Genomic DNA, 19,674 nt, shown 5'->3' with positions numbered 1-19,674 from the left:
GCTGTGTAATGTAGCTCTGCACTGCAGATCTGTGGGCTCTAGCCGGCCCCACTGCCCCAGCCTGGGATGGCCTTCGCTAATGAGCCATGGCTGCCATTATTTTTACACTGTGTCTGCTGGCAACGTCCAATTACGCTCGCAGTGTAACAATCCCACGGTCTAATTTTCCTGGGCGAGTAATTAAAAAGGGGGTGGCGCTTCCCGACAGGTGATTAGAGTGTTGTGAGGCATGGCGTGGTGTGAATTAAAGCCTGCCATCCATAAATCATTAGGGCTCCTCTTGGAATCGCCGCAGATTCTAATTGGGTGCCCTGCCACCTGAGGAGCTCCATGTTCTCTGGCTTTTCCTTGTTGACAAGCCTGTATGTGCCTATAGCTTGATCACAGGCTGTCTGGCAATAACATATGCTTTGTTTTTTTGTCAACTTCTGAAGCTGAAGTAATGTGACAAATTATCAGAGTCTTATGTACTGTTCCTAGCAGTGGAAGTAAGCAAGGCAAGGAGATTTAGTGAATGGACATGAAGGTTTTGCTATTTGTATATGACCTCATGCAATCAAAATCCATTTGGACATAATCAGCTTTCAACTAAACTCAATTACCTTTTAAAAAAAATGCTCAAGAACTTGAGGTTCAACTGAAGTAGTTTGATCCAAGTGTGCATGTCGCCCCCTAGTGTACAGTAAGTGCATGTAGTCTCTGGGGTTGTCTGTAGTCAATCTGACACTCTCCCTCTCTCTCTCTCTGTGTCTAGGTCCAGGTGATAAGCTACAAGGTATGAAAAGGCTAAACCCGCTGGGCTTCCAGGATGACAAGATTCCTCCCAAGTCACCCCGTCCTCGCCGCAACATTTGGCTGTCGCGCAGCCAATCGGACGTGTTCTCCCGCAAGCCCGGCCGCAAAGTCAACGTGCAGGACCCTTATTACAACCCTGGACCTAAGGGCACCGGACGGGGAGGAGCGCCCAAAATTAACCCCTTCAGTGCCCGGGAAGACCTGAAGGGCGGCAAGATCAAGTTCTTCGATGTGCCCAGCAAGTCGGTCTTCTCGCTCATGTTCAACCTGCACTCGCCTCAGGGCAGCCTGAGAGGTTCGCTCTCGCAGCAGCAACAGCAGCTTCTGCCCGGCGCCGTCTCCACGGGCAACCCCTGCGGCATGTCGGCGCTCTCTGTGCCCTGGCCGGAGCCTTGGCAGCTGCCCGGCCGGCAGTGCCGCTCGCTGCCCGTCTCGCCGCAGCTGCCCCTGTGCGAGGCCTTCTGCTCGGCGCCCACTGGCTCCAACGCCCAACGGTCCGAGCAGGCGCAGCAGCCGGGCGCCGAGGCCAAGCAGAGGCCGCTGAGCAGCTGGGCCAAGAAGTACGGCGTGTCGGACATCCCGCTCTTCCGGCCGCGGGCCGGGCGGGAAGAGGAGGCGGAGGCAGCGCGGAGCTGGCCGGACGGCGGGGAGGGAGGGAGTAACGGAGACGCCGAGGCCGAGGCCATGGACTGCTCCAGCGGCCGGCCCAGCCCGGAGACGGACGAGGAGGAGGCGGCGGCGCGCGGCGCCAGTAGCCTGCCCAACGGCAACGGGCCCTGCGAGGACATGGAGGCGGAGGATGACGAGGAACAGATGATGGGGCTGCCCGCCCTGCCCTCAGCGCCGGCCCTCACGCTCAGCGTGGCCGCGCAGGATCAGGAGCTGCGCTCGGTCGTCCTCACACCCGGCAAGCCGCCGCTGGGGTCCTCGGACGTGATCTCACGGTGCGACATCTGACCACCCCGAGAAACAGGACTGAGCACCAGAGAACGAGAGTGAGGGCGCCTCCTGCTGTTTAAGATAGGGATAGTACTGCAGTCTTAAAATGCAGAGAGATTATTTTCACACAAATCATGAGTATTTAATACTTTGTGTAAATATGCGGCAAGAAAGAAATTTAAGCTTGGACTTTTGGACTGAAGGAATGGGGTCTGAGGAGATATGTGGAGAGCCATTGTGACAAATATCTTGACATTTTCAGAAACCAGTTTAACCGTGTGAACTTTTCAACTCCAGACCGATTGTTTGAATGTAACAACACATTTAACATCCTATAAAAGCACTCTCAATGACTTAATATCTAATTCAGCATTTTCAACATTTGACACGTTAAGTTGCATAACCCTATCCTGCTCACTTACTACTGAGCAATGGCTGTAACAGCTAGAAACACCTGTCCTATAACAGCTCAGTGAATAGCTATTTAGCATGTAGCTGTTCAGTTTCCTAGGGTGCTTGAGCACATTGCGTCATACAAGTCATACATTCCAGAGATGGATTTCATTCATGAGGACACGTCTCCTTCCCCAGTCCCAATAAGCTTAAGAAAATATATTGGTCTGATTATTTGTATAAGGATTATCCAATGGCACTCAGCACACTGCTGATACACTGTACTGTGGGGGACTGTTGACCTCGGCATGGGAGAGCTTGACCAGTCCCCTGCCTGTTCACTCTCTGAGAATGCCACAAGAGGACTTGTGCTAGACTGAGTCACACACACACACAGAGCAAACTCAGAGTTTTGTCATGGCTGGGATCTTTCACACAGGGTCACACTCTCTCCTTCAGGACCTGTAGTCACATCTTCAGCTGTGTTCTGATCTGTTCTGTAATTACTTAAAATTTTAACTTGCACTTGAAAAGATAAATGATGGTGTAACTTTTTTTCCCTGTCTTTTTTTGTTGTCACTACATTTCTATGCAATGAATATAACAAGGCAGGCTAGTTCTAAAGAGAATCTATTTTGATATTTAAAAGAAATGTCTTAAATCTGTTTCTACAGAGTTTGTGGAAAGCATGTTATTAATGCAGCTTGGTTAAAATGGGGATTTTGTCGATGTAAAAAATCTGTTTTGTTGGATACTTATACAGTGCTTCTTTTTGTCCTGACTGTTTTGTGTCAATTTTTAACCGTAATACAGATGTATATTTTAACCAAAGACAGATCAGGACAACGTTTTCCATTCTTCTGGCTTTAATTTTATAAATGTACACCATTATAAAACTTGTATATCCAATCGTTGCAAATAAAACTCAACTTTATATGTAACTGCACTACAGTAGAATGTATGGTTTTTGTTTTGTCATTTCTTTATACAGTCTCAGATTTTGAAAGAACCATTCCATCTTCGAAATCATAACATGACACCAAATGAGAATGAGATGGATGACCCCAATTAAATGAACACCATATACAATGTTTGATGAAACGCAAGACCAGGACACATCTGTGTTACCTGTACGCCCACAGACTGTAAAGTCATTGTTAATAACAAAACCATTTCAAACACGACTCACATCATGCCATCGTTTCCACCCTTGGAGCTGCATTGTTACTGAGGCGCTTTCCCCAGACAATGTCCATTTTATGCATGTGTGCCTTTGACGACTTGGAAAATGTGCTTTTCACAATGTGTAAGGGTACGGATTTACCACTTAGATAAAGTTTGTTTAAGCAGCCAAGCAGCCATTTGCCTGGGCTCGACTCCTCGCTCTTCGCTGCCAGAGAACTGGCGTAGGAAAAGATGTATCCGGTCATAAAGGCATCAAAGCCAGCTCTGTGGGTCCCCGCCTCTGCCCTCTTCACTGCTGCGTCTGCTTCCCTAGTCTTGACCGCCAGCGCTGAGGGGTCCCCAGTCTGAGCCCCAGATGGAACAGCTCCTTCCTCCTCTGTGGACGCTCCCAAAGTCTCACGGTTTATGCTGCCTGCATCTGCACAGCTATCTTCCTGAAGGTCATCGGTCATCTCGGTGGCAGCGCTGGTGCAGTTCTTCTCCACTCCATTGTTCTGACCTTGCTCCTCGACATTGCTGCCCTCTAGGTGAGCCTGCTTGGTCGGGGGTGCGTCCAGACCCTCCTCGCACGACTCCTGTGGGCCCTTCTGCTTCTTCTTGCGTTTCCTCTTCTGGCGCTTGCTCTCCTTAGTCCGCTCGTCCTGCTGGATGATCAGGTCTGTGTCGTGAGACATGGGGCACTGAGACCCATTGGGACACCACCCGTAAGCCTGAGAAGAGGAGCCAGACCATGTAGGTATTATAGACCCTTTCAACAATAAAAACAAAAACAATGCTTGAACGTTCTATTTGGTTCCCAATCTACTTCCTCTGCATTAAGATAACATATGGAATGTTAAAACGGAAGCCTTGTGGGGCCAACTATGATGCTGATAATGGAACTCTCTTGAAAGGGTCTATAATACTCACTTCCCATAAGTGTAAGTAGAGCCAGATTGTCTTAAAACCATGATTGTCTTTTCCTAGGTCCTTATGAATTTATCAATATCTCTCCTTGACCTTATGATGTTTTGGAAACGGCAATAGTATCCTAGCGCAGCCTAACCCTCTCTACACCCCCACCCCCTAAGGCAGACCCAGGTCAATGGCTGAACAGTGGTGGAATGACGGTATGATGAACCCACTGCTCAAGGAAATACATTAATTTTGAATCTCTCTCACAAAGATGTCTAAGAGCCATGCATGCAAGTGCCTTGACTGTGATACTCACAGAGAACTGTATGCAGACATCTGTTGCGCCTCCCACGTGACCATCAGCGCATGGCCTGTAGTCCACATAGCTCTGCATGTTCCCAGTGTAGTTACAGAACTCCAGGAACACATGAGGCCCGTGGCCACCTGCCTGAATGGATCTGCCATTATCCAGCTTGCTGTGCGAAAGAATGAGAGGAGCTAAAGGTTAAGAGATAAGGTATCACATTTTATGGTGCTATGTCTGCAAAATATGCAATGAATTACACATATTTTTGCTGGCTGATTATTTTTTTCTTTTCAAATACTGTACTGACTTTACCTACCACTTCTTAAAGGCGTACTCCAGATATGAGGCCGTGAGCCGCAGCTCATACTCGGTGGCGTATTTGGTGTCATAGATGCCTGCTGGGAACATTTCCGAGAGGTCTGCAGTAAACGTACCCAGCTTCTCGGGCAAATGGGCATAGAAACTCTGGTACAGGAAAACCATGTCAACCAATCCATTATGAACAACCAAAGGCTTGTGAGCTCTGAGGATCTCCACGAAAAGATTACGAACATTTATCACATGGACATCGCCACCCTTGAAATACAAAGAGAAAGGGGATTAGAATGTTTCTTCGAGTAGTTTCCCATTAAAAGTAATGATGATATTAATCAACATTTACCTTATCATTGCCCTTATTGTATGGGACCCCCTGAGCATACTGTTTGTTGAAATCAAAACCATGTTGCACAAGGAACTGGACTGATTGGGGTTCAATAACATACTCCTCTGAACAGAGTAAAGTCAAGTTGTACACTTGCACGAAGTAAGTATGGTCAGCCTGAAAAAGATAATTGACACAAGCATAGTATAGTGTAGTTAATTGTATAGTTAACACAGTATAATGATTACACAACAATACATGTACATATAAAGTCTTACTTTATCCTCAAGTTTCTTGAAACACGCCAAACCAAGGGACAGAATGGAGCGTGTACGAGCTGCATGGCAAATTGCCTTATAACGGTCTTCAATGGACCTGGGGAAAAACAGCCATAGTATATAGGACGAATTCAATAAGTACATCTCTAATTAAACTGCTCCATAATTGAAGCCTTCAAGAAGTTTAAAAACAAAAGAAGAAGAAAAAATAACCACCAAGGGCAGCACATGTTGGTACAAAACATATGTACATAAACAACATAATCTATTCAGGGGGGTATTCCAAGTACGTGGTTTAGTGACAAACCTGGGTAAATTAACTCGGAGTAAGTGGTAAACCTCCTAATAGAAGAGCTGTATGGCTTCATTCTCCTTACAAAACAATGCCATAGGACTCTTGTTGTAGGAGGTTTACCACTTACTCTGAGTTAACTTACCCGGGTTTGTCACTAAACCACGTACTTGGAATACCCCCCAGATCTCTTGCCAAACACACAGATAACTTTCTCGGATATAGAGATGTTAGCTCTAGGTTAAGCTACTTACTCCGCAAGAAGACTTTTTCTGTTTCCCAAACCGCTCAGCTCCTAAAAACAAGTTACAGTCAAGGATTTATCCCGTCAGATATTTGCTTCTCACACACTTAACTTGTGCTATCAATGAAGTTAATGCTTGTTAGATATCTCACCGTGTCCAAAGATATAAAAGATGATGATTTAATAGCCAACAACATTGCTGGCCACATCTCTTTGAAATTATTGCTCTGTACATCCACAACCGGGACCACCATCGAGGTTGCCATATTATGCTGGAGTCGATCACACTAACGTTTCACTTTATTCGGGAATAACATTTGTGAGAAGGTATCTTTAACACACATGGGCTAGCTAGCTAGAAGTCATACAAAAGGACATGGCTGTGAGGAGCTGTATCTTACATATACGCTCATGCGGTCAGCAGTTACACTTATCAAACCATTTAAAGGTTTCCACTAAATTACATCGATGTATGCTTAACCTCAAGTGTAGTCATTCGTTTAGGAACCCACTAAAAACCAAAACACACCACTAACTTCTCTTCTCAAACGTGTAAATCATAAGGTACAAAAACACATGGGTATGGCCAGAGAATGTCTAATAAGGTAGACGGGCTCTGGTATGGCCGTCACAGTGGACCCTTATAGATGTCTTCAATGAAGGCATGGGGTAAACCGTCATCCTAGCATACTCTAAAGTCACCAAATAATGTGTCTTTGCATGTTTTCTGTCCATGGATATGTGATGTATTATATTTAACTAATAAAATAGTCTATTTACTTATATCCTGAAATTCGAATAAGATTAACAAAACTATTGAGTCAGGCAATTCTTCGGTCAACTCAATAATGTGACATCAGAAAATACGCTCGCCAAGTACCCCAGTGCCATTTTGGCTCAAACTAAGTCTGCATTTCACTAATTTCTTGTAGCCTCTTTTTTATTTTTCGTTGTAAAACCTTTTGTTACGATATTGTTAATATATTTGAATGCATGTGTGTATTCTTTCTGGTAGGTGTAAATTAACCAAAAACGTTTTCCCAGGAAGTCCTTGCTAAACCGCTAACCTTGTTAGCGGTTAGCTTTAGAGGGCTCTCTAACGTTACGTGTCATCAATAACGAGACACTAGTTACTTGAGCTAGCAAGCTAATAGCTTATAGCTATTTAGCTTACTGCTAACTTTTGCCACTTCATAACTAAATATGGGTGGATGCTCTGCACCAAATTGCTCTAACTCCACTACTATAGGTAAACAACTCTTTAGATTTCCGAAAGACCCCGTACGAAGCAGAAAGTGGGTGATAAACTGTCGACGTGACTTTGTGCCGACACCCTGCTCCAGGTTATGCCAGGCAAGTTTGTAAACTCATGTACATAAGCGTCGCTATGCAATGACATGAACACAATTAGCAGCTATGTTTGTCTCGGTTGTTAATTTGGATGCTGATAAAAATACAGCGACTGTTCTTTCGTTCCGTATCTTACGAAAGATCCATTTCATATAATTTTCTCGCAGGACCATTTCGAAGAAAGTCAGTTTGAAGAAATCGCAAGATCACCAGCAGGGGGGAAGAAACTAAAACCTAATGCCATCCCTACCCTCTTTAATGTACCCGACCCCCCCTCTCCCATCACACCCCAGATAACTCTACCTATTAAACCAGAACCAGGTAAGATAGTCATACCCATTTTATTTGTAGTTTTTTTTTTTTTAAAAAGAGTATTTTATATTGAGTCGGACTTTAAAGTAAGGTATCCCTGTTAAGAAAGTCTCTTAATTGAAGCCAATATTTTAAATAGGACTAGGCTACTTTCTTACAGAGAGGATTCTTGCCATAGTGAATTGTATTATTCATAAGGATTTACTTTTTTTTATCATTAAATTGATTTTTTTATCATTAAATTCCAGTTCATGTAGTCTTGACTTATGTACTTCTAGTGGAGAAGGACCTTAACGTGGGAGACCATGGCTATGCTCGGCGACAGCCTAAACTGAGTACAGAGGAGGAGGCAGGACTGCAGGCCACAGAGGAAGAGCACCCTTGCACTCTCTGTCAACACTACAAGGCTCAGCTGGAGCAGCAGCAACAACACACAGCCAGGCTACAGAGAGAGGCCAGTTTCACATCCATTTGGGCAAACTCCTTTTTCTCATTGTGCTTAGGCTGACTTTGGCACTGTAGTCCAGTAATTGCTAGAAGTATTGTAGAATTCTCTTGTGGTGCTTGTGTGTGCATTGGCCAAAAAAGTGTTCTGAAGCCATCCTTGTGCTGATGTGTTTTAACAGGTAGAGGAAATGAAGAAACGTCTCCACAAACTGAACAAGATCGAGAAAGGGCTTCAGATGTTCCTGTTTGAGGATCAGATCCGGGCGCTCACCTTGGCCAAGCGCTCGCGCAGGGCCGTGTGGTCTCAGGACACTGTGTTGACTGCCCGCAAAATCCGTTGCGCCGTCGGGGTCAAAGGGTACGAGTTCCTCCGAGATCTGGGATACCCCTTACCCTCCTACAGAACTTTGTGCAACCGATTGGAGCCCAAAGCAATGTCCACCAGCATGCAGGAAGAGCTGGCTGAACTGGGCCTTGGCATCATAACATCATGTAACAGTCCAGAGGGCAGTGGAGCTAATGATGACGGACTTATAGGGGTGATGACGTAGAGGCATTTCTCTTTTTATGTTTTGTTTTTAAGTTTCAAATTATAAAATTAATATTTGGCTGAAGGCAATAATTGATGCGGCTCTATAGTTTTTGAGATTTTGCATCGGTACCTGGTTGCATAAAGAGTGTGTGATCAGAGGTATTTTTTCAATATTAAATTCCCAATGAATATTTTGAAGATGCTGGGTCATTCTCATATGAACATATTACAATAGCCAACACACCTAAGACACTATTAAATGTTTGCACACAGAGTACAGCCATGAAAATAGTATGCACAATATTTTAAGTAAAAGGTGTTTTACTTGAGTGCGTTTAGCCTCATTTCTTCTTCAACAATGTTCTTGAGCCTTACCGACTGCAAGATGGTGTCAAAACTTGTAAAAGTCATTAATTGATGGCCATGTTTTTAATATTGTTTACCTCAGTGGTGAAGAGGGAAAGAAGTACACAAACATTTTTGCTCTCTGCTCTAGCCATTTCACAGAATTTGATTTGTTTGGTACACATGGTTGTGAGGGGCTTGGCAGAATGACTGCAAACTACACACCAACATGCCACACGTTACCGTCCAGCACACAATGTTATCTGCCATACTTGGGAAGGAAAACAAAATATGCATCCAGTGCATTGGAGAAGAGACACTTAAGTTTACTCAAATATTTACTGTGCCTCCTAAGCAAACTCTTGTCTGACTGCATGATGGTGTCCCACCACACTCCATAAACCTCTATGGAGTTGCAAAATGATACTTTTGTGCAGCATGCTGTTATCCAGGCAGTACTAAATGTACAATATCTTAAGAATAAAAGTTTTCAACAGCATGCGTTTCGGAATTATCATAGTTACTTCATGAAATTATTGGTACCTCAATGTTTAAAATGACAGAAACAGGACATGTGGACCAAAACTTTTTCATGACAAACCCTTTGTTTTTAGATGCCACGATGTTTAGAGAGTGCAGAGCGCAATAGTTTTACCAGAGACTTGTACTTTGGTCCAGTTGTTCAGAGGGGTTGAAAAACAAAGCTGCGCAGACAGTTAAAAAGCTGATCCTTTTTCCTTGTGTAGGCTACGTGTTAGTATAGTTTAATAACAAACAAGGGAGTACTCTACACATTCTTTAAATTGATAAGTTGAATGCATGCTTGCTTAGCAAAATACAGGATTTATCATACTGAAATAGGATATGCTTGAAATAGATGAGGTGCATCCCCCCCCCCCCTTTCTCTAGAATTTGAAAGCATGTAAACCAATTACCCAATGTTTACTTCAAGCAAACAATGATTAATGGCTAACAAAATGTGCTCCTGAAAGTAGAGTTGGAAGGTTGTGCCACATAGCCCACACATTAAGGGCAAACCCGCATAGGTAAGCTAACGTCACCTTATCCAATGATTGGTTCTTGGTGTTTGCTTTGGGGGCAGCTTTTGGCTCTGATGTGTACTTTAAAACCAGGGGGTAAACACTATAGATTGTAGGTCGGCTGGAACACACTGACTCCTACAGCCATCAAACAAGGTTTGTATTGTTAGGTATTTCTAGTAGGTTATGTTATTTTTCATTTAGTTAATATGTATAGCTCACTATAAATAATGGAACAACTTGGCTCTCTGGCACTGTTTTTGCTTTTTCAGTTGTGCTTTAGTGGGTGAAGTAAGGGAAGGCGGTCATGCAGGGACTCCGTGCTCTGTGGCTGACTGCACTCCCTGCCCTCCTGTGGGCATCACCACTTATCGTGGAAAGGGATACTGAAGCCTCCAGGATATGCAAGACTGCCCCACACTGGGAGATAGAGGGCAAAGCCCCCATGGAAGAGCTCCATGGGCACATAGTGATGGTGGCGCTTCTCAAAGCTAGCTGACACTTCTGCCTGACGCAAGCTTCCCGGTAAGTGGGATTTAGAATGAGAAGAATCACAAAGTCATGGCAAAGTTCTGTAATGTTGTCAGGAAGACAGTGTATTCGAGAAAAAAACAGGGGATTCCAAGGCACTCAATTGTCAAAGGTTAAAAAGCCTTTATTTTGTTGGCTTGGTTACATTTAAACCTTTAAAAAAACTCCGACGCGTTTCGGCAAACAAGCCTTCATCAGGGTAGCCTGGCTAGCGCCACCACTTCTCAATGAGACGTGCGCAAGGCAGCATGGGAACACCCAGGCTATCATCAGGGAGTCACAGTCATGTTTTTTTTAAAGGTTTAAATGTAACCAAGCCAACAATATAAAGGCTTTTTAACCTTTGACAATTGAGAGTGCCTTGGAATCCCCTGTTTTTTTCTCATCTACATTTTCCCATCCAAAGAGCACCTCAAACAAACAAATTTGAGTCCAGGAAGCGCTCCTAGACAGAAATTTTTTGAAGACAGTGTATTCGTTCATATGCTCATTGGGGCAGCCGTGGCCTACTGGTTAGCACTTCGGACCTGTAACCGGAGAGTTGCGGGTCCGAACCCCGACCAGTAGGCACGGCTGAAGTGCCCTTGAGCAAGGCATCTAACCCCTCACTGCTCCCCGAGCGCCGCTGTTGATGCTGGCAGCTCACTGCGCCGGGATTAGTGTGTGCTTCACCTCACTGTGTACACTGTGTGCTGTGTGTGTTTCACTAATTCACGGATTGGGATAAATGCAGAGACCAAATTTCCCTCACGGGAGCAAAAGAGTATATATACTTATACTATACTATATTATACATTTTGAACTCTGCACTGTCTTGTCCATGGTTATCCATACTTAGACTGAGAGCAAGACTGAGGCACACACAAAGTTCTAGTTCTGCCTCACTACTGTAGGGAAAGCAATGGCCTGCCTTCTTTTTTTCCCCTCACCTTTCCTTTTGATTTTATAACTTTCCAAACGTACACTTTTCCCCCCTGAAGCATGGGAGACTTGCGTGACAGGCTGGCCCTGAGTAAGCTGGCCAACGTGTCATTCCTGATTGTGAATGAGCAAGAGGCCCAATCCAGAGCCATGTACTGGGAGCTGAAGAGGAGAGCAGCAGAAGGGATCCCTGTCTATCAGCAGAGTCCCCTCCAACAAGACGTCTGGGCTGCTCTTCAGGGAGAAAAAGATGACGTCCTCATTTATGACAGGTCCAGCTTGTATACACATCACAATCATTTTCCATCATATTGATAAGAAAAAAATCTTTCCATGTGTCTATGTTTAGTTACTAATCAAGAGTGAATAACCAACATGATAATTGCAAACAGATTAGGTAATTGCACAGATGCATTGAATCTTCCTGCTGAGGGGTTGCATTCTTGAGCTTTTGGCACACAATTAAACCTTGACCTGTTATACTGGCCTTTCCTATGCCAGATCTTTTAAAAACATGCTTGAGCAAAGCAAACTATGGGTGTGTGAAACTTGTTGAGTTAAGGATGCCTAGTGAGTCCTGTTTCTTGTCTGCTGTCTCCCTCTGTCCCCACCACCCTCGCCCCATTTAGGTGTGGCAAGCTGACTTTTCACATCGTTCTGCCATACAGCTTCCTACATTTCCCATATGTGGAGGCCGCCATCCGGGCCACATATCACAGAGATATCTGTAACTGCTCAGTAAGTGTCAATTGATTAAAAAAAAAACATTGTTTGTTTATATCCCATCTGATATGTTGGTAATACACTCATTACTGTTACATTCTCACTTATATTCCAGTTGCATTCTTACACGTCCTTTGAATCGGGATTCCACAATTCTACGAACAATGACACCACGCTGTCTCCAACACCAATCCCTGACCAGGCCCATGGTAACGTAACAGTCCGGGCAGACGATCAAGAGGGTCCTGCAGACAAGACTCAACTGCTCCCCCAGCCTTCTCAAAGTGATAGTGATAGGGTCCACTCCCATCAAGCACACAAACACACACATGGTCACCATGGTCACCATGATCACCATGGCCATGCTGCAACCACAGGAGACACCACACCAGAAAACCATGATCGGTAATACGCTGCAGTCCATAGACTGTTGCAACAAACAAAAAGCAAGCAGCTAACAGAAATTCAACTGGTTAAATCATTACTGTTTACTCAACAGTGTTACAGTAGACATGCAATGCTAGCCAGTGAAATGGTGGAGAGAATGTGGGTTTGCAATCTTACCAAAAACAGTTGGTTGGGAAATGGGTTATCAAGGCTCATAATGGGATGTTTTGATGTTTTAGCTTCATACCTCTTGTCTTTTCATGATATTTAAGTGATATCCTCATCTTGTTCAGTGAATGCCTTCACATGCTGACCCACCCATGTTTGTACTTGGGATCTTCATCATGGTATTAAATTAGCAAAAATAAATATGCCTTATTAAAGTAGCTTTAGTCAGACATTAGACTGTGTGCTCGACATAAAAATAAGGACCCCATATGTTATCCATGTGTATCTCAGACACCATCCTTGGGGTAAAGATGACATCATTTTCCTAGGTGCCGTACATAAACAAATAAAAAATAAATAAATATTATTTATTAAAAAAAAACATAATACATGACAAAAGCAATAGAAAATGTTTTTCTCCATACCCCAGCTGTTGCAGATAATTCATTGTCATCATTAGGTCAGGGTTTCATATCTATTTTTCAGGGCCCATGTTACAGTTTTGGCATATTCCTCTCTCAACTTGGGTCGATTGTGTGGAAAGCTGTTTTGATGTTTCAGCCTCATACCTCTTGTCTTTTTTATTTTCCTTAAGCGATATTGTCTTTGTTCTATACATTCCTTTGCCACATCAGTTATCATGAGAACCAGTCTGTGTCTCGAGCTGAGCAAGTGATGAGAGCTTCTGCAGCTTCATGTGTGACAGGAATAGGTGACAGGAATCCTTGACCTTGATGTTGCATGTAATGAAATGTGCACTTTAAACCTCACTAAGGTGTGTGCATATGGAAGCTGTGTGGCTGATGGGTCAAGGAAATCATCTCGTGCTCAAACACATGTCAAGCTTCCTGGAGGTTTCTCAAAATTATGCTAAAAGGCTCGGATACACTGGCTATAAATTCAAGCAGGATTTCTGAAGTGTGATTTGCTCTTTGTGCAGGTTGAGTTGAAATAAAAAGTGATCTCATTTTAAATGTTCGTTTGTGAAATTGTTGTGAGACAAGGCTACTGAGAGACCACTGCCACTAGCCTATAGGTGTATCATGGTAGCCAGGTCGCTAATAAACGAAGCCTGAGCGAACCAGTGGTTTTCTGCCATCAGCGCGCATAAATCATTCAGTATTCTCGGAGACGGTAAGCATCTTGTGACTCCAAACCATCGCTTGTTACGCACCTGAACAGTGGGGTTAATACATTTTAAAAATAAAATGTTGTCTTTCCATTCCTTAATCCACATGATACTTTTTCCATTCTGAAAAATACACTGATAACTGCGTTTCCCTGCGTTCTCGTGTAAATGAGGGAGATAGGGCGTTCTAAAGTTATAGTGCAGCGGAGTTGTGTAAGGGATTTTGTTAGGTTAATCCGTCTTGGAGCGAAAGCCCTCGGTAACCTTATCATCCCCTAATAACCTAGTGACTTCAGTGTTAAATAGCTTTCCTGCTAGTGAGGGACGGTGAATTCTTGGAAAAAAAGATTCCAAATTACACATCTTCTTCAGTCGTCTATCCAAACACATTGGATTTGTCGTCTTCTAGTCTGTTTTGTCGACAGATGGCAGCATTTCTTTATTTATAAAATGACGAGAACGGGGGTAAGTCGAGTGTCTACCGTACCGATAGGCTATCACTTTTTGTGAAATAAAAGGCTTGATTGTTTGTTATTATGTGCGCCCCAAAAATTTTTGTCCATACAGGTGTTTCAAATCGCCTCACCATGGCAGAGACTTTTAATCTTCTATCAATGGATCTTAGACAATGGAGGTAGGCCTTTATATATATATTTAAAAAAAAAATCAATTCATCATCTCTGTTTTTGGACCCAGAGCTTGCGTGTGTGTGGCTAAGGGTTCATTTATTAAATTGCGCATGCCCTCTTAATTCTCATGATTGCCAATATGGTGCTAATATGGTCAGTGTGTTTTTGCTGTGCTATTTGGATACATCCAAATGTATTTTAAAATAAAATATAAAATACCCTAATTTAAGTGTATCAAAATAAATAAACTACAACATACAGTAGTCACACATGTATCAAAATAAATACTGTATTTTTGTATTTTCAAAACACTAAAATACTCTTTAAAGGGAGCATGAAATCACTTTGCAAAACTTCCATATTTGTCTATTTAGTCTAGTCCTTCATCAGTACACTGACTGTTGATTAAGTGGACAGCGTTTGAGAGCAACAGCTTTGATCTGCCTACAAGACATAAATCTGCAAAAAGTCAACAGATCAACTATGCGGATCTGCCTGTTACATCTCATAGCCGAAATCAGAGCTGTACTCAAAAAGTCACAACTTGTCAAGTGGTACGAACTAACCACCGAACCCATTGAGAGCCACATAATGTGGGTTTAAATCAACCAAATACAGTTCTATTACCTTAAAATATGACTCATGGTACACTGGCATATAATATGGAGAATGAAGTCTCTGACATTGTTAGTGCATAGAATGCTTCATATTGCTTTAGGTGATACATGGGGCAACTGTTTGAGCAGGGCAACCACATAACCGGTGCCTGTTCCGATTGGATGATCATGTTCATTTTCCTGATGATTAAAGTTCTCAAGAAAAATAAGTTGCCCAATATCAAAGGGAACGTGCCAGAACAATACTCAGGAACGTTGAACATTGCTCAGAAAGGTGCCTTGTGTATCATCAGCTTTGGAGGACACACACACATCACAGTCAAAGATGCTCCAAAGTTCTACCAAAAACAGGCAAACTTATATGTGTGGGTGAGCAAGTAACCATGTGGTTGAGTGAGTGGGTTGGTGTGAGAGGAGTGTTGTGTGTTTGAGCAACCTACATGTTACTCATTTTGCACTGGATCATCTCAAAATTCTGATCACAACAAGTCTGGGCAAATTGCTAACATCACCAAAAGTATTGGTTTTACCAAAAATATTTGGCAGTATTTTCAAACTACAAAAATACACACCTACAAAGTATTTTGATACAAAATACACAGCAATTTTCTTCAACACAATAAAATGCAAATGACAAAATACAATTTTGTATTTGAAATACTTATTTTAAATTAATGTAGGCCTAATACTGCTAATCCCTGGCTATGCATAACTATGACAATTTTGTTTCCACCAAAAAACTATTCTGTGAAGTCATATTGAGTCTTTTGGAGAAATATTTCTGTCAGTGTTTCTAGAGTGCACACAACTGCTTAAGATTTATGGAAACAGTATGTCTATTGCTGATATTTAGATAGATTGTGTGTCCCTCAGACAAAAGGACAGATCCATGGCTGTTGGTGTACTCCCCTGTCCCCATCACCTGTATCTTCCTGTGCTACCTCATCATCGTGTGGCTTGGACCAAAGCTAATGGCACACAAAGAGCCAGTCAACATCAAAACCATACTCATCATTTACAACTTCACCATGGTGTGCCTGTCTGCCTATATGTTCTATGAGGTAGGTACGGACAGGGTAAATCCACACACGACTGGGAATGGTTGTTGAAGCCATAAACAGTAGAGTTTGCTTTTGTTCAGCCTTGTATATGGTCCCAAGTTAACAATGTTGAGGGCATCATCATGATACTCTGGATGATGTGTGCCCCACCCCGGAACCTTTTTCAAACATAACACTTCAACACGTGTGAAATCTTGAATGCCTTTTAAGACATGAATCATGATTGATAAGGTTTGGACAGGTTTATGAGAGTTTGTCTTTTCTAGAATTTCAGCAGAATGATCTAAGAACTAGTCTTTTTTTTGCAAGAGTCCCTAGTTTGTATTGTCCTGTTTTATTCATTGCCTCAAGTTTCCGACTGCTTTTTTTCATTACTGGGGGTTCTGGGAACACTTTTTTTCTCACACAAGTATTGTTCTCTGCCCCCCCCCCCCCCACCCCCTTCCATAAGTTTACCGCGACCTCCTGGTTGGCCAATTACAGTTTACTCTGTCAGCCAGTGGACTACAGCAACAGCCCATTAGGGATCAGGGTAATTATTTATTAATTTCTCTTATTTATTAATATCTCTCTTTTTACTGCTCTCATCTACATCCCTCTGAATTTCTAAATTAATTATGAATGTTCCATCTTTTCAAGTTTTACCCTTATTTCAGAAACTAGAAGCATGACAAATGTAGTACTCCAACTAGCCTAATTGTTCCTTCTGTATAGATGGCCAGTGTGTGTTGGTGGTTCTACTTTTCAAAAGTCATTGAGCTGAGCGATACAGTAAGTCAACAAATTATACGAATGTAACACAGAGATTCCACGACTCTGTACTCACTTAAAGTTTATTTTCCCAGGTGTTCTTCATCTTAAGGAAGAAGAACAGTCAGTTGACATTCCTACATGTCTACCACCACTGCACCATGATCTTTAACTGGTGGGCAGGTGTCAAATATGTGGCTGGGGGCCAGTGTAAGTTCTACATGCACGATCTACGCACACATAAAAACATACACAGAGTTGAGGCATTACACTATTCTGAAAGAATATTGACAATGACAGGAATGCTGCTATGCCCTGAACAAAATAACCATAAGCCTATCACATTGATTCCAGTTTTATGTGGACTGGTGTCATGACTGATCAATACAATGTTGGAGATGCCTTGCTTTTGGGCAGACAAATCACTGAGACATCAGAATCATTGATGTTAATTTAACATTTAAGGCTATGTTTTAACTGTTTTGATGAGAATATACTGTAGCTTAAGCATGCAAACCAAATTTCCAACTGAAGCTCTTCAGCCAGTAACTCTAATATGTTTCTGTCGGACCGCTTTGGGACCATGAGTGGATGCACTGTACTTTTTCAGCCCAAGTTTTGTAAGACTACAGAAGATTGAAAAGCTTGAAAATACCAATACAAATGATGATATCATTGAGCAGTAAACAATGCAGAAAACGGTACAAATAAGTATTCTGCGTTTTTGTTTATCCATTTGTTTGTGTGTGGTCCTCAGCATTCCTGATTGGACTCATCAACTCTCTGGTCCATGTGGTGATGTACATGTACTATGGACTAGCGGCCCTGGGCCCCCACATGCAGAAGTACCTGTGGTGGAAACGCTACCTGACCTCCATACAGCTGGTAAGGCCTGGCCATCATATAGGATCCTCTGGGTCACACTGATGTCAACACAGTCAATTATTAAATATACACAAAGCCATAATCTTCATCAGAGATGCCTAGTTGATTGTATTCACAAATTCAAATTTTCAGTCAGTATTTAGTACTTGCAGTGAGTAGAGGTATTGGTGCAGCCAAAATGTGTTAGAAACCTTTTTGCCCAACAAATTGTAGTTTTATTGTAATCCTTAGGTACAATGTACTTAGAAAAAAGTTATTCTTAGTTAAGGATTGTTGCAACATCTAGTATGTGCTCTCATTTGAGAAGTAGTGTACTTGAGACTATTGTTAATTAATACTTAACGACTACCTTTACTCCTGGTCATAATGTAGCAAACCCAGATGCTTCATACAAACTAGTCAGCTAGTGTCTTTATCACTGCAGCTCCAGTTCCTCATTGTTACTGTTCACACCACCTACAACCTGTTTGCCGACTGTGACTTCCCCAACTCCATGAATATCGTTGTGGTAGCGTACGCCATCAGCCTGATTGGACTCTTCAGCAACTTCTACTATCAAAGCTACATTGCCAAGAAGACCAAGAGGCTGTGACGACCCACGTGAAAGGACACAAGCCAAAGATCTCCCCTACCCTGTGACATGTCGCCGTACACTCGACACAGTTAAAGTGAATATGTGTAAACCTTGTGGAAATAAAGGACAGAAAGTGACAACTTGATACCTGTGATCTCTGTGTTCACCTTTGGGGCAGGAGTGGGATCGGGTTTAGTGAAAGCAATCTTGTGGAGATGATGTAGCCTCAGATACTTCATCTGTGTACTGTGTCACAGTATCTTCTCCAACCTAAAGAAAACACGTTGTATACACACACACATACATGTGCGTGCACACCACACACACATACACACACACACACACACACACACACAAAGGGCAGTCTCTCTCCACTCCCCCCCCACCCCCTACCCCCTACCCCCAGTGGTTATCAGAGATGTAGTGCTCGCTCTGGTGATCTGGCCAAATTGAAATAGACCTGACTCTCTTTCTCCTCCTCACTCTCCTTATTCATCTCCTCTCTGTGAACAGGAGAGAACCAATCAGGGAATACCAAGGGAGGTTTGTCATTAGTGAGAGTCCCGCCCCTCCCAGTTAGCTGAGTAGGATGAGTTGTGCTGGGTGTGATGCGATAGGCCCCCGTCCATCCCCCTCTCTCCGCCCCCAGCTGCACTGCATTACACAGAAGGCCATCTGGGTCATGGACATGGATTCATTCACTTCCTTTGACTTCTTTGATCCACATCAATTCCACTCTGCATGGTTTCATTTGGTAGCATTCAGACATACGTACAGATGAGTGGTTATTGTGCTAGACTTTCAGGGTTGTTTTCCTTAGACCGCCATGCTGGAGGCAGATATGTCAGTAGTATCTGTACAATGAGAGTTTGGTACCTCCACGTTTTTGTCGCAAGGTCCCTGGTGTCAGGGTAGGCGGATAGGACCCAAATGCAAGACTCCACCAGGCGGAATTACAGACAAAAACACGATTTATTTTAGCACAAACTTAACAATTAGACTTACTTACTTACATATATACGTACTGTATGGGCTTTGACAAGACAAACAGAGAGACGAGCCGACAGGGAACAGAGAAACAGGAGGATAGAAATACACAGAGCAATTAACAGAGAGACAGAGGACTGGACGAAACCAACGAGACAGGAACAGGGAACAGGTGAGGAGGCAGAAATGGAGGGAAAACAAACAAGACAGGAAGCACAGACCAAATAAGGAGATGGGGCGGAGACAAAGACAGGTGACAGGCAGGTAACACAAAGCACATGGGAAACAGGCAAAAACAAACACAGGACAATACACA

The 19,674-nt window shown here is 43.1% G+C and overlaps 5 protein-coding genes across 6 annotated transcripts in view; 4 read left to right on the top strand and 1 right to left on the bottom strand.

Moving 5' to 3' along the window:
- The window catches only part of tesk2 (testis associated actin remodelling kinase 2), a 30,917-nt gene extending 27,844 nt beyond the window's left edge, over nt 1-3,073 (top strand). For both annotated transcript variants that reach the window (XM_076294905.1, XM_076294906.1), the window contains exon 11: nt 755-3,073. In XM_076294905.1, coding sequence (XP_076151020.1) covers nt 755-1,752 — 998 coding nt within the window. In that variant the 3' untranslated portion in view covers nt 1,753-3,073. The remainder of the gene's footprint in view (nt 1-754) is intronic.
- On the bottom strand, nt 2,976-6,562 carry toe1 (target of EGR1, exonuclease). Its single transcript, XM_076294907.1, has 7 exons — nt 6,123-6,562; nt 5,981-6,021; nt 5,435-5,531; nt 5,175-5,333; nt 4,830-5,089; nt 4,523-4,682; nt 2,976-4,022 (listed from the first exon to the last, which is right to left on the bottom strand). Exons 1-7 carry the CDS (start codon nt 6,234-6,236, stop codon nt 3,318-3,320), a joined length of 1,536 nt encoding a protein of 511 aa, XP_076151022.1. The 5' UTR covers nt 6,237-6,562; the 3' UTR covers nt 2,976-3,317.
- Nucleotides 6,563-7,034: 472 nt separating this feature from the next.
- On the top strand, nt 7,035-8,804 carry LOC143134494 (uncharacterized). The gene is made up of 4 exons (XM_076294909.1): nt 7,035-7,323; nt 7,488-7,641; nt 7,911-8,086; nt 8,259-8,804. The coding sequence occupies exons 1-4, from the start codon at nt 7,174-7,176 to the stop codon at nt 8,628-8,630; spliced, it is 852 nt and encodes a 283-aa protein (XP_076151024.1). The 5' UTR covers nt 7,035-7,173; the 3' UTR covers nt 8,631-8,804.
- A 1,268-nt stretch (nt 8,805-10,072) lies between these two features.
- selenop2 (selenoprotein P2) lies at nt 10,073-13,677 on the top strand. Its single transcript, XM_076294910.1, has 5 exons — nt 10,073-10,152; nt 10,269-10,521; nt 11,508-11,720; nt 12,078-12,186; nt 12,287-13,677. The coding sequence occupies exons 2-5, from the start codon at nt 10,304-10,306 to the stop codon at nt 12,578-12,580; spliced, it is 834 nt and encodes a 277-aa protein (XP_076151025.1). The 5' UTR covers nt 10,073-10,152; nt 10,269-10,303; the 3' UTR covers nt 12,581-13,677.
- Nucleotides 13,678-14,305: 628 nt separating this feature from the next.
- On the top strand, nt 14,306-18,389 carry elovl8a (ELOVL fatty acid elongase 8a). Its single transcript, XM_076293258.1, has 8 exons — nt 14,306-14,320; nt 14,423-14,489; nt 15,975-16,162; nt 16,614-16,694; nt 16,877-16,933; nt 17,008-17,122; nt 17,670-17,797; nt 18,222-18,389. The coding sequence occupies exons 1-8, from the start codon at nt 14,306-14,308 to the stop codon at nt 18,387-18,389; spliced, it is 819 nt and encodes a 272-aa protein (XP_076149373.1).
- The last annotated feature ends 1,285 nt before the right edge of the window (nt 18,390-19,674 follow it).

Source organism: Alosa pseudoharengus, unplaced genomic scaffold (assembly GCF_046254945.1).
Source record: "Alosa pseudoharengus isolate Yale_2024_CS ecotype anadromous, Long Island Sound unplaced genomic scaffold, YU_APseudo_1.1 YU_APseudo_1.1_scf_2, whole genome shotgun sequence".
In the NCBI taxonomy this organism is placed as follows: Eukaryota; Metazoa; Chordata; class Actinopteri; order Clupeiformes; family Clupeidae; genus Alosa; species Alosa pseudoharengus.
This window is presented reverse-complemented; position numbering and strand designations above follow the sequence as displayed.

What these genes read in the sequence shown, in the direction of transcription:
- toe1 (XM_076294907.1), bottom strand. Translation starts at nt 6,236, where the DNA reads ATGGCAACCTCGATGGTGGTCCCGGTTGTGGATGTACAGAGCAATAAT. An exon ending in AGAAAAAGTCTTCTTGCGGA is followed by an intron (nt 5,532 to 5,980) that starts GTAAGTAGCTTA and finishes GTTTTTCCCCAG; the next exon opens with GTCCATTGAAGACCGTTATA. An exon ending in GAGTACGCCTTTAAGAAGTG is followed by an intron (nt 4,683 to 4,829) that starts GTAGGTAAAGTC and finishes TCTTTCGCACAG; the next exon opens with CAAGCTGGATAATGGCAGAT.
- LOC143134494 (XM_076294909.1), top strand. Translation starts at nt 7,174, where the DNA reads ATGGGTGGATGCTCTGCACCAAATTGCTCTAACTCCACTACTATAGGT. An exon ending in CCTGCTCCAGGTTATGCCAG is followed by an intron (nt 7,324 to 7,487) that starts GCAAGTTTGTAA and finishes ATTTTCTCGCAG; the next exon opens with GACCATTTCGAAGAAAGTCA. An exon ending in CAGCCAGGCTACAGAGAGAG is followed by an intron (nt 8,087 to 8,258) that starts GCCAGTTTCACA and finishes GTGTTTTAACAG; the next exon opens with GTAGAGGAAATGAAGAAACG.
- elovl8a (XM_076293258.1), top strand. An exon ending in ACAGCCCATTAGGGATCAGG is followed by an intron (nt 16,695 to 16,876) that starts GTAATTATTTAT and finishes CCTTCTGTATAG; the next exon opens with ATGGCCAGTGTGTGTTGGTG. An exon ending in ATATGTGGCTGGGGGCCAGT is followed by an intron (nt 17,123 to 17,669) that starts GTAAGTTCTACA and finishes TGTGGTCCTCAG; the next exon opens with CATTCCTGATTGGACTCATC.